The sequence below is a fragment of the Mustela putorius genome, unplaced genomic scaffold (genome assembly GCF_011764305.1).
Source record: "Mustela putorius furo isolate JIRA1106 unplaced genomic scaffold, ASM1176430v1.1 tig00000580_pilon_pilon_pilon, whole genome shotgun sequence".
Classification (NCBI taxonomy): Eukaryota; Metazoa; Chordata; class Mammalia; order Carnivora; family Mustelidae; genus Mustela; species Mustela putorius.
In genome coordinates this window covers 13,018,329-13,035,144 of record NW_025421423.1, presented here as the reverse complement: position 1 = coordinate 13,035,144, position 16,816 = coordinate 13,018,329, and the positions used below count along the sequence as shown (strand labels likewise).

General features: G+C 45.5%; 2 protein-coding genes across 6 annotated transcripts in view; both read left to right on the top strand.

Annotated features, from left to right (window-relative positions):
• The window catches only part of PTPN3 (protein tyrosine phosphatase non-receptor type 3), a 119,259-nt gene that overhangs the window by 89,297 nt on the left and 13,146 nt on the right, over positions 1–16,816 (top strand). For all 5 annotated transcript variants that reach the window (XM_045081679.1, XM_045081680.1, XM_045081678.1 and 2 more), the window contains 3 exons: positions 7,500–7,590; positions 7,883–7,944; positions 10,461–10,607. In XM_045081679.1, the coding sequence (XP_044937614.1) occupies positions 7,500–7,590; positions 7,883–7,944; positions 10,461–10,607 (300 nt within the window). The remainder of the gene's footprint in view (positions 1–7,499; positions 7,591–7,882; positions 7,945–10,460; positions 10,608–16,816) is intronic.
• On the top strand, positions 3,353–7,260 carry LOC123392481 (peptidyl-prolyl cis-trans isomerase H-like). Its single transcript, XM_045081682.1, has one exon. It carries the CDS (start codon positions 3,491–3,493, stop codon positions 4,037–4,039), a length of 549 nt encoding a protein of 182 aa, XP_044937617.1. The 5' UTR covers positions 3,353–3,490; the 3' UTR covers positions 4,040–7,260.

Below are 16,816 nucleotides of genomic sequence, written 5' to 3'. Positions count from 1 at the left end.
TGATTAAGCGCGTACTATGGGTCCGGTAGAGTGCTGGCCTAGGGCTGGTGGTGAGAGCCAAGCAGACAAGATGCCCGGCTTCATGAAGATCATTGTTGGGTGCTTGACACAGGAAGTAGGTCGTTTGAAGAACCATTGTCCTGCAGTAGATCCCGGTCATTGCCAAGGGTGTGAAAGGGAGTCTTTCTGCTGTTTGATCTCTCCTCGTTCATTGCCCCTTCAGTGACCCCTCCTTTTATTTGTTTGGTTTTTTGGGGTTTTTTTGATTGTTTTTTCCGTTTCCCTCCCTACCAATCCTGGCCTCCCTGGGCTTTCAGCCTTTGAGAATTCTCCCTTTCCCTGGTCATAGAGTTGACAGGAAGTTCCAATTCCCCTGTGTGGGGCCTTGCCAGCATCCACTGGTCAGAGCCCCTGAGGTGTCAGAAGCTTTCGTCTGAGAGTGGTCACCAACGTTCACACCTTCACTTGGGCCAGAGGTCTGATGAGATCACAGTCCTCTCCTGAAGCCCTCTCTCTAATATTAGAGGGAATTTTCGGAGAAATGTTTAGTCTGGAAAACCACATCGTCTTACCCATCCCAGTGTCCTGCATGAGAGAAGTCTAGCTTCCACTCTTCAGCTTGCTGTCTTTGGAAGCCAGAGCCGGTGATATTGGCGTTAATTTAAATAGGATTGTTCTGGGACGCCTGAGTGGCTCAGTTGGTTAAGCAGCTGCCTTCGGCTCAGGTCATGATCCCAGCGTCCTGGGATCGAGTCCCACATCAGGCTCCTTGCTTCTCCCTCTGCCTCTGTCTGCCATTCTGTCTGCCTATGCTCGCTCTCTCCCTCTCTCTCTCTGATAAATAAATAAAATCTTTAAAAAAATAAATAAATAAATAAATAAATAAATAGGATTGTTCTGGATGCCTGGGTGGCTCAGTCAGTTAAGCGACTATCTTCAGCTCAGGTCATGACCCTGGAGTCCCAGGATCAAGTCCTGTGTTGGTCTCCCTGCTGAGTGGGGAGTCTGCTTTTCCCTCTGACCTTAACCCTTCTTGTATACACTCTCTCTCTCAAATAAATAAAATCTTTTTTTTTTAATTTTTTATCTTTTTTTTTTTTAAGATTTTATTTATTTATTTGAGAGGGAGAGAATGAGAGGAGACAGGTCAGTGGGAGAAGCAGACTCCCTGCTGAGCAGGGAGTCAGATGTAGGACTCGATCCCGGGATTCCAGGATCATGAGCTGAGCCGAAGGCCAGTCTTTTAACCAACTGAGCCACCCAGACACCCTAAATAAAATCTTAAAAAAAAAAAAAAAGCCCAACCCAAGCCCCCCCCAAAATAAATAAATAAATGTGGCTGTTCTGTTGCAAACCATTCTCAGCTGGTCTTTTTATAATTTACCCTTAGCTTCACAGCTTCTTAGAACTGTACTCCAATAAGAGGCAAACAAAGCACTTTGAGATTTAAAAATTAACAGCTTTTAACAAAACTGTTAAATGAAACTTCTAACCCACCGCCCCTGGGACTCCCTCGCCAGGCTCCTGGTTGCTCTCATTTTAGGGCAGAGTTGAAGGGATCCGTAACTGACAGCTCCTTCCTGGGCTCACACACCCTTAGCCTGGGACTAACCCCAGCCAAGTGTCCTTTTGCAATGAGGAGTTCTTGAAAGAGCTTCCTCTGGATTCTGGCTGATGGTCTTTAATTCCTTTCTCTCCATCCCTGACCCTTCCGGAAAGACATACCTGGGTTTCCAAGCCCTCACTCTCCACCTTGAATCACCCTTCTCAGAAGAGTGGTTTCATAGCCTGCTGAGCAGCTCCCGGGGTCTGGAGAAAAAGTCAGTAAATTAAAGGACGTTGAAAACCAACTCTTAACACCTTCAAAAGCTAAGTGGATGACTAGGACTTGAAGCATTTCAGCAGAAATAGGGCTCAGTGTTCACCTTGGCAAGGCAGACACGAATATGAGCTTGTTGTCCTACTCTCTGAAGGCCCCCAAAATCATCTTCCTGTTGACCCAGCTTTTTGTAGAATTTTGAAAATTTTTTAGGGTTTATTTATTTATTTATTTGACAGAGAGAGAGCGATCACAAGTAGGCAGAGAGGCAGGCAGAGAGAGAAGAAGGGAAGCAGGCTCCCTGCTGAGCAGAGAGCCCAACGCAGAGCTCGATCCCAGGACCCTGAGATCATGACCTGAGCCGAAGGCAGAGGCTTTAACCTACTGAGCCACCCAGGCACCCCGAATTTTGAAATTTTGTATATAGATTTATTCTAGGTTCTTTTTTTCCCCTCATTCAGTCATTGGAATTTAAGAAATAATTTGGCTGGGGCTCCTGGGTGGCTCAGTCAGTTGGGCACCTGGCTCTTGGTTTTGGCTCAGGTCATGATTCTCAGGGTGGTAGGATGGAGCCCTGTGTTGGGCTCCGTGCTCAGCGGGGAGCCTGCTTGGGAGTCTCCCTGATCGCTCACGTGCTCTTTCTCTCTCAAATACATAAATCTTTAAAAAAAAAAAAAGGAAAAGAATTTGGCTGGAGGGGAGGGGGGCAGGGGATGGGGTAAATGAGTGATGAAGGTTAAAGTGGGACACTTCGGACGAGCTGTGGGTGTTGTATATAAGTGATGAATTCTCCACCTGCAACCAATATTGTACTGTATGTTAGCTAACTAAAAGTTAAGTAAAAGCGTTAAAAAAAAAAGAAAGAATTTGCATTGTAATAATTCAAGTAATTCAGAAATAGGCAAAGTAGAATTGTCTCCTGACTCCCATCTTCTTTAGCTTCTTTCTCTTTGTTACACATTTACAAATAACAACTTGGTGCCTGTCCTTCCAAACGTGTTCTGGTGCTCATGCAAATGTATTTTTTGGTCTTTTTTAAAAATTACTTTTATTAACGTATAATGTATTATTTGCCCCAGGGGTACAGGTCCGTGAATCGCCAGGTTTACACACTTCACAGCACTCACCATATCACATACCCACCCCATAACCCAACCACACTCTCCATACCCCTCACCCCCCAGCAACCCTCAGTTTGTTTAGTGAGATTAAGAGTCTCTTATGGCTTGCATCCCTCCCGATCCCATCTTGTTTCATTTTTTCCTTCCCTACGCCCTAAACTCCCCATCCTGCCTCTTAAATTCCTCATATCAGAGAGATCATATGATAATTATCTTTCTCTGACTTATTTCACTTAGCATGATACTCTCTAGTTCCATCCACGTCATTGCAAATAGCAAGATTTGGGGGGTTTTGATGACTGCATAGTATTCCATTGTATATATATACCACATCTTCTTGATCCATTCATCTGTTGATGGACATTTAGGTTCCTTCCATAGTTTGGTTATTGTGGACATTGCTGCTATAAACATTTGGGTGCACATGCCCCTTCGGATCACTACATTTGTATCTTTAGGGTAAATACCCAGTAGTGGCAAATGTGCTATTATATATCAAAGGGATCACACTTTATTCTGTAACCTGCATTCTTTGCTTAGAAAGAGATGAATGAGCTTCTGCTTCCAGGTCGCAGCCATGGAGGTGGCAAATTCAAGCCCTGTTTATCCCGTGGTGTTCTTTGGCGGCCAGGAAGTTGGCCGCATGAAGATCAAGCTGTTTGCGGATGTTGTGCCTAAGACGGCCGAGAATTTTAGGCAGTTCTGCAATGGAGAATTCAGAAAAGATGGGGTTCCAATAGGCTATAAAGGGAGCACCTTCCACAGGGTCATAAAGGATTTCATGATTCAGGGTGGGGATTTTGTTAATGGAGATGGTACTGGAGTTGCCAGTATTTACCGGGGGCCATTTGCAGATGAAAATTTTAAATTCAGACACTCAGCTCCAGGCCTGCTTTCCATGGCAAACAGTGGTCCCAGTACAAATGGCTGCCAGTTCTTCATCACCTGCTCTAAATGTGATTGGCTGGATGGGAAACAGGTAGTGTTTGGCAAAATCATTGATGGACTTCTAGTGATGCGAAAGATCGAGAATGTTCCCACAGGCCCCAACAATAAGCCCAAGCTGCCTGTGGTGATCTCACAGTGTGGGGAGATGTAGTCCAGAGCAAGACTGATCAGACCACCACCTCTCTGCCATTGTGGGCCTTCCTTGCTCTGGGTGACACTCTTGAGTAAGATAATCCGGATTGGCCCCTGTGTTTGCTTCCCTGCCTGCTGCGGCCCTTTTTGATCAAGAGATTTTGGAAGTGTCACAGATTCAGAACCCAAGATTTTCTGTTTAAGTTTTCAATTATAAATAAAGTTTTGTTTTGTTTTGGTAAAAAAAAAAAAAAAGAGAGAGAGATGAATGAATATCCTTCCAAATCTGTGCTTTAGTCTTCTTCTTCTCTTCATTGCACATAATTCTGTGGTATGACTGTACCATAATTTAAGGCAACACTTCTCCCTACTGGGAAATTTTCAGGCTATTTCCCGTATTCATAAAAAAAATACTTTGCCGAGGGGAACTTTCTTTGGTATGAATCTTTATGCATTCCTGTCAGATAAAGCCCAGGGTGTGCACATTTTAAAATGTTTAAACACTGTTATTTTGTTTTTTATTTTAGAACCTTAATAATTTATCAACAGATTGTTATGGCTGAGATATATTTATATATTTACTGTAATTTTTTGTTAAATTATGTTATGTTGTAATTAAAGCCTTTTGCTAGATCTGTGCTTTTCTGCTAGACCATGTCAAGTTGATTACATTTATGACTTTATTTGGAGAAAAAAAAAATCTTGGAATTTGAACCTCCGGCTTAGCTTTACTGATTATATTCACTTAATTGGATTTTACCTCCATGCAGTTAGTCAGTTAGAACCAAAAGGTCATTTGGGGAAATACGACTCAGATAGTCTCCTTACAGTATCAAAGCAAACCTCCCAATAAATCATGAATTTATTTCTAGAATGGTCTCGGTCCATGAAAGGTGGCAGATGTTTAAGAAGTTGTTCTGTGGCTGCTTGATTGTTATGAACTGAAATTGTGAAGTTCAGTAGCTGAGCTGGGGGAGAGATTATAAATTCTGAACATCTGGTAAACGTATAAGACATGACACAATTATTGTTGCCAAAAATCTCAGTGCTAATTCTCTCCTGGTGATTTCTGTGCAGCTTGTTTATTTAATGAAAAAAGAACTAATAAGAGAAACAGACTCACAGAGGTCAGTTTACAAGAAATACAATTTGCAAAAAATACAATTTGCAAAAATTCTGGCAGAAAATACTGCTCAGCCTTCTTATTAAAATTGCAAACACATTGATGATGTTGGCCACAATTTGATGGAATAACAGTTTGTTCTCATACACCCTGGTAGGACAACTTAGTTATATGTATCAGAGTCCCTAAAAATACGTTTTGATGCAATAATTCTCCTGGAAATTTGTAAGAGTAAAAACACTGAAAATACCCTAATCAAAAGATAGAGTAAAAGTTACATTATGTGAAACTATAAATTATTCCAGTAAAATTCATTTTGTGTAGAGAATATTAGAAGATTTAATGGCACAGGGAACTAGGCTCTAGTAAGCTGGAAAAAACAGGCTTCAAAATTATGATAGTATTTCCCAGAATACTTCTTATGAGATGTGAGATCCTCCATGGCCTCCAAATGATCTTGAGAAACGCTTAGCTAATCATAGAACATAAGATGGCTTGTACTTTCCAAATTCCCTTGACTTGAAACTTTCTAAGGAATTCCTATTAGCGTCTTTCAGAACAGTTGGGTCGGGTGCCCAGATGAGTATCTGCCTTCAGCTCAGGTCATGATCCCAGGGTCCTGGGATGGAGCCCCACTTTGAGCCCCACATCGGGCTCCCTGCTCAGGTGGGGAGCCTGCTTCTCCCTCTGCCTCTCCTTGCCCTGCTATGCTCTCCTGCTCTCTATCAAATAAATAAAAGTCTTAAGAAATGAAACCCCTTCCATAGAACATAGTATAGGAAGTGCCAATATGGAGGTGAGTCTCATTTTTTATTTTTAAAAATGTAGTATGTCTCGGTCTTCTGTGTATACATGTGTACTTAGGTTTATTTGTATGCATGTATGCATAGGAAACTAGAGAAAACCTAAGAAAAGGGTCATCGTGGGGGTTATGAAATTACTGGTAATTTCTTTTTTCTTTATCCTACTCTGAATTTCCCAGATTTTCTAGGAGAAGAAAGAACACTTTCAATATTTAAAAAAAAAAAAGTTGTATTGTTTTTAAACTTTCATAAAGTTAATTTAGCAAAAGCACTGGTGAGGGATGTTTGGGTGGTCAGTTGGTTGAGCGCCCAACTCTGGGTTTCAGCTCAGGTCATGATCTCAGGTTCATGAGGGCAGGGAGTCGGCTTCTCCCTCTTCCTTTGCCCCTCCCCCACTCATGTGTGCGTACACACTCTCAAATAAATCAATAAAATCTTTAAAAAAAAAAAAAAGGAAAGAAAGAGGGGAAGAAAAAACTCAAGGTCTGGAGAAAACTGGGAACAAATGTGTCTGCGGCCCTGGTTGTGTATCCTTCTCCCCAGACTCAGCAAGTTATATACGTGAAATACATACCACTTCTTACATGACAGTCGTACCTCCACAGTGTGGTTTCAGAGAAAAAGAAAGCTCAAGCATTGAGAAGGATCTGATCGTGATTGTGAGCGAGATCTATAGTCTCTGCTTCTCGCTTGTGAAATAAGGGCCCTCTTAGTCCCTCCCACAGACCTTTTGTCAGAATCATACCAGGGACCACGTAAATGTGTCCAGTAGGTGCTTATAGATGGGCAAAGATGGTTTTAATTGCATTTTTTCCTAGTTGTTTCATGCACACGGAAACTTAGACGAAGCTTTCACTCTTTTTACTGTGGAAACAAGACTTCTGAAATGATGAATGAGATGCTCTTGTACTTTAGTTGAGAACCGGGCTCTCTCCGTTGAACTGGAAGGAAATGTTTCTAGACTAATGTAAATGGTCTCCATTGTAACTTGGAGTCAGGATCCTTTCCTTTCTCTACTTGCTTCTAGCGTTTGTCAAGTAACTGTCATAAGGATGAGGTTTTACTTACCATATTCCATTATCTGCTGATTCAGAACCCTGCCTGTGACTTCCTTTCTCCCAAAGATCCTCATGTTAAGAAAAAAGAAAAAGAAAAAAAGTGAATGTAGTCAGTTTCTCATAGGAGTCTAAAATTTCTTATTAGGAAGAGTTTTCTTTTAAAATACAGCACCTAGGGGCACCTGGGTGTCTCAGTTGGTTTTGCATCTGACTCATGGTCATGATGTCAGGGTCGTAAGATTAAGCCCTAATTCAGGCTCTGCACTAGGTGGGGAGTCTGTTTGAGATACTCGCTCTTTCTCTCTCTCTCTCTCTCTCTCTCCCTCTGCCCCTCCCTGCTTGCTCGCTCTTTCAAAAAATAAATGATATAGCCCCTAAGTGCCGGGCATGGTTGACTATTGTTAAAGTATGTTTCCACACTCCCTCCCTAGCTGTTTTTTGCAATGCTGGTTTTTTGTTTTTTGTTTTCCCCTCGCTTCTGTATTCCTTATATAGCAACTCTACAGAAAGAAGCCCGGTCTGGCCATCACCTTTGCAAAGCTGCCTCAAAATTTGGACAAAAACCGATACAAAGATGTGCTGCCTTGTGAGTATCGGGGGTGAACGCCTCCCTCCCCTGCCCGCCCTCCCCCAACTCGCTGAGATAATGTTTCTCTTTTTAAAACAGATTGTCTGATATTCTGGAACGATTTTCAGTGTGTCTGTAAACACCACCGTCTTTATTGCCGCCATGTCAGACTGGGAACAGTTGGGGAATAGTGTTTATGCTAATGAGGCGAGAGCTGCAGATGGGCTGGGGGACTGAACTCTGGTTTCCTTGGCATGATCCAAATAACGTTCCGGATAATCGGTAAATTTTTTTTTTTTTCTCCCTGCAGACGACACCACCCGGGTCTTATTGCAGGGAAATGAAGATTATATTAATGCGAGTTATGTGAACGTAAGTCAAGAATGTGGATACTAAGAGCACATTGATCACTGTCCCAAGCATGATCGTGGCATGCGTGGTGCTTTGCGGTGGACAGAGTGCTTCCCCGTTCGCCCCCTCATTCAGCACCTCAGCAGCCCCTGAGGGAAGGCACAATAGTCTCACTTTACAGAGGACAAAACTAAGGTTCAGAGAGATTAAATAATTTGAAAAGTCACAAAGCTAACAGAAGGTGAGACCAAAACTCGGACTCCGTGTCTCTGATTCCCATCGTCCACATGCCTTCTGTCCTCAACTGCTGACATTTTTGTGGGTTTTTTTTTTTTTTGGTTGTTTTGATTTTTTTTTTTCTTGCCAGTGGTATGCTTGTAACTTTCTGTGTCCCCCCCCACCACATGTTATTACTGTACATCCCACCTAAAAATAAGGGGAAGAAAACCACTTGTGCATATAATTCAGAAAGAAAAGATAACAGATTTCACATGTTGTGGGAAAAACATGCACTTCACTCTGCAGACGCATCTTGGACAGCTTACTTGGACTCTCTGAACCTCATTGTCACCATTTAAACCAGGGGTTAGCATGCTTTTTCTGTAGAGGGCCAGGTGATAAACGTTTCGATCTTTGTAGGCTGAGGCAAAATGGAGGATATTACTTAGGTACTTACACAACCATTTAAAATGCCACCATGTAGGGACGCCTGGGTGGCTCAGTTGGTTAAGTGGCTACCTTCGGCTCAGGTCATGATCCCAGGGTTCTGGGATTGAGTCCCACTTCAGGCTCCTTGCTCAGCAGGGAGCCTGATTCTCCCTCTGCCTCAGCCTGCCACTCTGTCTGCCTGTGCGCTCTCTCTCTCTCTCTGGCAAATAAATAAATAAAATATTTTAAAAATATATAAATAAAATAAAATGCAACCATGTAGAAATAGTTTTAAAACACTCTTAGCTTGCAGGTTACCTGCGTGGGTCAGTCCATTCAGCATCTGTTTCTCAATTACAGTTTAGGTCCTGAGCTTCAGGGTCATGCCACTGAGCCCCAACTCGGGCTCCGCACCCGCGTGCGTCTGCTTGAGATTCTCTGGCCCTCTCCCTCTACTTCCTCCCCCTGCTCATGCTCTCTAAATAAACAAAATCTTAAAAAAAAAAAAATCATGGGGTGCCTGGGTGGCTCAGTCAGTCAAGCATCTGCCTTTAGATCAGGTCAGGATCCCAGGGTCCTAGGATCAAGCCCTGCCTTGGGCTCCCTACTCAATGGGGAGTCTGCTTCTCCCTCTGCTCCTGCTGCTCCCCCTACTTGTGCTCTCTCATGCATGTTCTCTCTCTCTCAAATAAATAAATAAAATCTTAAAAAACAAAACACTGTTAGCTTGCAAAGTGGCTGTCAGATTTGGCCCTCTGGCCACAGTTTGCCAACCCCTGATCTAAATGAACAGATGAATTTCTCAGATTTTCAAGTTAATAGCAAAATATCAAGAACTGCCTAATAAAAATGGGTCCTATCAGTGATTCCATTTATTCTAAAACATCTGTGGAACTCATTGCACCTCACTTCACCCTTTCTTATGTCTTAAGAGCAGAGCATCAGAATTGGTGGGGTCAGCCAGGTCACACCATCCGGTCTCCTTGACCGTGAGGATATGAGGGAACTCAGACTGGGGTTGGAGAAGCCATTAACCCAAGCATCAACCAAACCATGAATTAGGCGCCTCTCTTTGCCTTCCCATCTAAGAATGAGTGAATCCCAGTGTCACTTCAGAGCTCATCAGGTTCTGAATGTTGTTCATAGAAATGACTCCGTTCAGAGGGAAGAAGTGTGAGCAGGGCAGGGTGGGGGAGGGACACTGAGGACAGCTGAAAACATTTTGGCATTTAACGTTCATGAACTCAAGTGGTAACTGTGTGAAGTGATGGATGTGTTCATGAACTTGAGTGTGGTGATCATTCCTCAACATATGCATGTATCACACCATCCTGTTGTATACCTTAAATACATGCAATTTTTATTTGTTGATACATCGTAAGGCTGGGTGGGGGAAAGGATTGGTCAGCTCAATGACATGACGTTGGCAGCCCTGCAGAAAGCAAAGCATAGCATTTGTGGGGGGATAAGCCATGTGGTCTGTGCATCAGAGAAAAGTCTGTGGATCTTGATAGAAAGCCCTGCGTGGGGAAAGATTTGGGCACGAGGACTGGTATGTGTTGCTGAAGATACAGATGGCCAGCATTGATTATATTTAGGATCTGGCAGTAAAAGTCATTGAGACTCTTCTGCCATCTTGTAGGTACGTTTCTGATTATTGCCTACCGTGTGTCATACGGCTTTACCCTACGTAGTTAATGCTAGTGGCATTGTCCAGTGTGTTTCAAGGATTTTTTTAAAGTAGGTTTTTCTTTGATTTTCCTTGTTGGCTATAAATTGGCGGGATATTCTGGTGTGATGTCAGGCACCAACTAGAAGAGTTTAAGATCCAGTTCCGCGTCCACCTTGTCACGGCGACAGGTACTAACGCCTGAACCGTCTCTTGCCAGATGGAAATTCCTGCTGCTAACCTCGTGAACAAGTACATTGCTGCTCAGGGTCCCCTGCCACACACCTGTGCACAATTTTGGCAAGTCGTCTGGGATCAGAAGTTATCACTCATTGTCATGTTGACGACTCTCACCGAGCGAGGGCGGGTAAGTGGCTTGATTTCCAATTCACACGCAGGCATGTCACGCCGTGCTCTGTGGAACATGAACCTCAGACCTGGAAAGGATCTTTAACGCCCCCTGGTCCAACCCCTGTGTGACCCATAGGTCTCCTTTTGAGAGCTACTGATAGACACCTCGACTGACGGGCGGCTCAGCACTCCTGCCCACTCCCTGGCCCTCCCAGAGCTCACAAGAATCAGACAGCCCCTCCTGCCCCTGTCTCCGATCCATCATAACCAGCAGAAGGCCATTCCCCCCGAACCCTTGTGTTGACTGTAGCCTCAGCCACGCAGGACAAGCGCTGGTCCTGAGCAGAGCGGTGGGTGTGCCACAGTGACCATAATAAGTAGTGAAATTACAGCCTCTGTCTGCCTTGCTTGTGATGCAGCAAAACCCGATGCAAAAAAGGGAAGAAGGTCTTGATTAGGAGAGTGACAGGCAGCACACTGGGCTTAGTGGGGTGCATTTTCCGGAGGAGCATTTCACTGGTTATAGAACAGAAGTCACTGGGCAAGGGATACCTGGGTTGCGTATTCTCTAACCTGTGCTATGGCAAGATACCTTCATTAGGAAACATTTATGCAGATATAAATTAACTTTGAGCCACCTGCTTTGAATGATTCGTGTGCTGCTCCCTCCCAGGCCTCCCTCCCTGGTCCGTCACTCAGAATACCAAATTGATCCACGCCGAAAATCAGAATGTGCAGATTAGAACGAATAGTATGTTTGAGAAGAGTCTACACTCTTGCCTGAAACAGCAAAATGAGAATTCCTAACTAATTCTGCAGAGCCCGATGGATTGCAAAGGACTTCTGTGTGTTCTCCAAAGTAGCGGGCTCCCCACTTCTGCAAAAACACCTCCAGGGTCCATCCCATGGGTGTTCAGCTCCAGTTTAAAAAAAAAAAAATTCCTCCTTACCACTCGCTGAAATCCAACAGCCTTTGAACCTCCACCCCACCTGCTTCTCCCACTGGGAAGACACAGAATAAGTTACCCCTCTCTCCTAGGCACTGGCCTTTTAGGTATCTGAAAATAACCTCAGACTTTGTAAAAGCCCATAATCTCGGCTTTCAGCAACCCTGTGACCCGCAGAAAGCGTCTGGTCTCTGTCTTGGTGTCACTCTTGGGCCAGTTGCCCTGTTCCGTACTCTGTGCTTGACTCTTGAAAGCTACACCTACAGAATGTCGCAGGTCCTAGAGCCAGACAGTCTGGGTTCACAGCGTGATTCCCCCTGAGCAAGTTACTTCAGCTCTCTGCCCTCAGCTTCTTCATATATGAAGTGGAGGCGGTTGTCGTGCCCATCTTGGACGGGTTGTAAAGTCGGAGACGTTGTATGTAAAAAGCTTAGAGAACTGCATGTGGCAAGTGTCCAGCAGATGTTAGCACTGTTTTATGTGTCATCGTCATGGGCTGGATTCGGCCATAGATCTGGCCTGTCACGTGCTCCCTATGGCTTTCTGGGTTTCCCTTCTATTGCTCCTTGTGTCGGCTGTCACTCTTAGCTTCTTGCCATGCCACAGTTTTGATCAGAATCTCTTCTTGTCATGTAAGTCACTGTTAAAAAATGTGAAGGTCCTCAAGAGGCAATAGAAACCTCCTTCTAGAATGCCGTGAGTCAGATGCATTGAGGGCACCCTTGGGGACAGCAGCTGTATGCCTCCCAGCTCTGCTCCCGGCTCCTGCTTTTCTCTCCCTTGTCTTACCCCATTACCCTGAGAGACTGTCCAAGGCTTTCCTGAAATCACAGGGCACCACCTCATCTCCTTGTCCACAAGTCTCAGTTTTGTCTGTTTTTTTTTGTTCGTTTGTTTATATTTTGTTTTATTTTTTGTCACTTTCTAATTTTGTTTTGAATAGGAAATGAAGTGACCTAGACCCTTTTTTTTTTTTGAACTTAGGGAACCCTGGCTGACTCACAGTCCCGCACTCTCTCTTTTTCTGGAGCCCTCACAACCCTCTTGTTCTGGGCTGTGGTGGGGAAGATTGGGCAGACTCAGATTCAGATCCTGGCTCTATTATTTCCTACATGTGGGACTTTGGAAAGTTACAAAGCCTCTGGTAGAATGGAATAATAATAGTGCCTGTCTTGTGGGATTGTCGGGGTTTAATATCGGTGGGTTTCTTGAAAGGGTGCTTGGCACACAATATGACGTAAACATCAGCTGGCAGTGGTAGCTGGGGACCACCTTAACAATTATTGCTGGGACTAGACTGAATTTATTTTACTACAGTATTATTTTTTCTTTAAATTGACTTATCTTTTTTTCCTTTAATAAATTTATTTTAAAAGATATACCTTAAATGGAAATCAAATATCAAATGCCATAAAGAGAAGGTATACGTGAAAATACAAAGACCATGGGGCGCCTGGTGGCTTAGTTGTTTAAACATCTGGTTCTTGATCTCAGCTCAGGTCTTGATCTCAGGGTTCTGAGTTCACGCCCTATGTTGGACTCCACTCTGGGCATGGACCCTACTTACATATATATAGATATATATATCTATATATATGGGTGTGGGTGTGGGTGTGTGTGCGTGCGCTTGCATGCTCACCATAGAACATACACATTGCCTCACCTTGCAGCCTCTGGACCCAAAGCCTGGCGCAGATGAATGTGTGCACACATGCTTTCTCTGTCTCTCATGAAAAGGGAGTTAATGTAGTAAGGAAGGGTTGTTAAAGCCATCCTCAACCCAATTCAGACTGTCCTTGGCACATATGAAAAAATTTGCCTGGGAAGCCTGGGTGGCTCCGTCGGTTAAAGTGTCCAACTCATGGTTTCAGCTCAGGTCGTGATCTTAGGAGCATGAGATCAAGCCCCGTATCAGGCTCTACAGAGAGCACGGAGCCTTTTTTAAGATTCTCTCTCCCTCTCCCATTGCCGCTTCCCACTACTCGAGTGGGTGCTCTCTCTAAGAATACATAAATAAATATTTTTTTTTTAAATGCATTTCCATGTTATTGAATCCCCTGATTGTACCAGCAGCTCCCACACTCTGCAGGCCCTGCTCTGGGCCATTTCTGCTATTTTGTAGATGACTAACATCACCTTTGTCACCTTTTCTTTTTCCACAGCCTGCCAGGCTCCCCATTTGAAACCTGTGCTATGCTTGCCTCTTATTCTGTGACTTCTGGGTTCCAGGAAGCTTCTTTCAGAGTATTCATAGCGGTGCCACTCCCCCGTGTCACAAGGTCTTTCGGGGCAGCTGGACACGGTGACCTCCCTGGGTTGGGCTTCTCTTTCCCCTTTAACATTGGCTCTGCCCTTCCCAGCCCTGAGGTCATTCTCGAGCTGCAGCAGGCCTGGCGAGTGACAGATGATCTGTCCTGGAAAACAGCCCCTCTTCCCTCGTCTTGTTCATTCCAGCCCAGACAGAAAGGCTCTTTCTTCCATCCCAGAGGCCCTGCTTCCTCTGTCCACTCTTATGGGCCCTGCCCCTCCTGCTCTATCCTGGTGACATCCCACTTCCCCGCCTTTTGTCGGCATCTGCTCGGAACCTGAGCTCCTCTGAGGTCTCCCTGCGCCCCACGGGCCTTCTTTGTTTCCCAGCGGTCTTCCTGACTGAGCCCATCCCAGCCGGCCCCTTCTCCCGAGCTGCTGTAGCCTTCGCTATCTCAGGCCCTGGGGACTTAGCCTCCTGTGCACCCATTGTGGAAAACCTGTTCTTGTAAAAATCCAGGCCACATGTTTCCTCCCTCTCCTGTTAGGAGCGCTCAGCTGACCTGCGCCCTTTATCCCCGAGGTCCCTTATCTGTTCGTCGCCCTGCCTACGGGTTGTCTCCAAGCCAGCAGCTTCCCCCCTTCCCTATTCTGAGAGTTGAGCTTTGCAGCATGCCCGGTTTGCTTTCTCCCCTACTGTGCATCTAGCAGGGTGGGCCTCCCTGCAGACGGCACCTGGCCAGAGTCCCCGATCACGGCTGTGCCCAGCAGGTGTGTCCACGTGCGGGGTCTCCTCGAGCACCTCTTCCGGCCTGTGAGGTTCTCCTGCGGCAGCATCACTTCGATTCCTGCCTTGTTTCATTCCCCCCCAAAATGTTTCTCTTAGTCTTAGCAATAGTCTCCCTTCAGGTTCACAGGTTTCCTCTTAGAGGAAAAAGACCTATAGGGGTATCACTTTTCTATTGAAAAAGCATTCTCCCGCACCTTCCATCAGGGATGCTTTCTCTGGGTGAAAAATTATTTTTCACATCTATGTATGTGCCACTTCTGCTACGTGTGATCTGCAGTAGATTCACACTCAAAAACCTCAGTTTATTCATATGCAAAATAGACCGGTAATACCTCTCTCATAGGGTTTTTTTGAGGCCAAGCTAATGTCCATAAAAAGTACCATTTCGGGGCGCCTGGGTGGCTCAGTGGGTTAAGCCGCTGCCTTCAGCTCCGGTCATGATCTCAGGGTCCTGGGATGGAGTCCCTGCTGAGCAGAGAGCCTGCTTCCTCCTCTCTCTCTGCCTGCCTCTCTGCCTACTTGTCTGTCAAATAAATAAATAAAATCTTTAAAAAATAAAAAAATTTAAAAAGCACCGTTTCGTGCTGGGTGTACCCTGAGCAATAGCTAGTAGGCTTTAGTGGTTACCGCCCTCACCCCCACAGCCTGCAGGAATGTGGACACCGAGACTCGAGAAGTGTAATAACTCACCCAGGATCACACCGTTGTTTAGTGGAGCTTTCTATAAACCAGGATTGAAATTCGGTTTTCACAGACCCCTTGCTCTTTCTGCTACACCCTCACTGCTTTGTGATCCAAACAGACCTAAAACCTAAATTTGATCAAGGCGTAGAGTCTGGTTCTCGTCAGCTTCACTGGGAGTCTCTGGAAATAGGGTATCTGCAGCTGTGCCTTGTATGGGCCGATCCCTTCAGACAGCCTTTCGCTTCAGTGGTCCTGTGGGCAGGACGCCTGGGCGTCTGTAGCAGAGACCCCTCCCAGGAGCTGCCCGGCTGTGATCTGAAGTCAGGCAGGATTCCCGGGCCTGCACGCAGGTTGCAGGAGGCAGGGAGAAACTGAAGAAAGGTGCAGACCACTGCGGCTTGGTGGGTGACAGTTTCAGGAAGCCAAGGCACCTTACAAGGCTTGTCTTGGGTAGCAGCAAGACTAGTGGATCCTTGCACCTTCCCATCAAATCTTTGAAGTTTATAGAGACCCTAACTGGGCTCAGTTAGGATAGGTGTTTCCAGCAGCACGTTACTGCCTTTAGGCTGTGTCCTCCAAGCAGCCCCTGGGAGCTGGAAGGGCAAGTGGAACCCACATTTCGAGGATCGGGAGGGGCCAAGGAGCCTCTGAGTACCCAGTTCGGCTCACGGTCCGTGTCTGCTCACGTCTTCTTGAAATGTTCCCTGACACCCTGAGACGATGAGTCAGGTGTATACCAGAGGGGGGTTGACTCTGCCCTGAGTTCTGGGGACGGCGGCTCCTTCCTGTCTAAGGGAAGTTGGGAAATGGCCACTAACCCAAACACCCATATTTAAGGTTTCCAAGTAAATTCTTAACGCCAGCTTTCGACCACACGCTTTAATTTCAAATACTCGCTGTGACGTTTGCAAATAAGAATAGAAAAGCTTTTCTAGACAGATCACGTGCATCTGTCGGTTTATAGCCCCTTTTAGCTGTACACAAATATAAGTTTTATGTAAGATGTTGCAACTATAGGCTTAGAGAGGGAAAAAAAAATTGAATGAGTCAGAAGTTGATGGCACTGTGATGGGATGGACAGCTTGGCCCTGAGTTTTGCTTTGAAGCTGGAGGCAGGAGCTAAGACAGCTGTGGGCCGGCATCAGGATTTGAAAGGGAGGATCCAAAACAGGGAGAGGCCGTGGGCTCTCGGTGAGCTTGAGGGGAACCATAGCGGCTCTATGACCTTGGGCAAGTCGCTTAATGCCTCTGAGGCTAGGGTTCTACCTTGGCCATCTGGGGAGTGTGTCAGCTCTGTGAGTTGTGGACAAAAGCCTCTGAGGGACTAGGGGATTCTGCTTGAATGTACAGGGAGGGATGTTCGTCTCTGTTTGGTGCCTTCTTTCGCTGGGATTTCTGTGTAATTTCTGATCATCCTAACTGAAGTTGATGGGGGGGCTCATAGCAACCATGGTAACCTGAGCCCCCACAGTGAGCCTGGCACTGCCCACCATTACCTCCAGCCTCTGCCACCATCAGGGAAGCAGGTGCTGTCCCAGTCTATCCAGTGAAAACGGT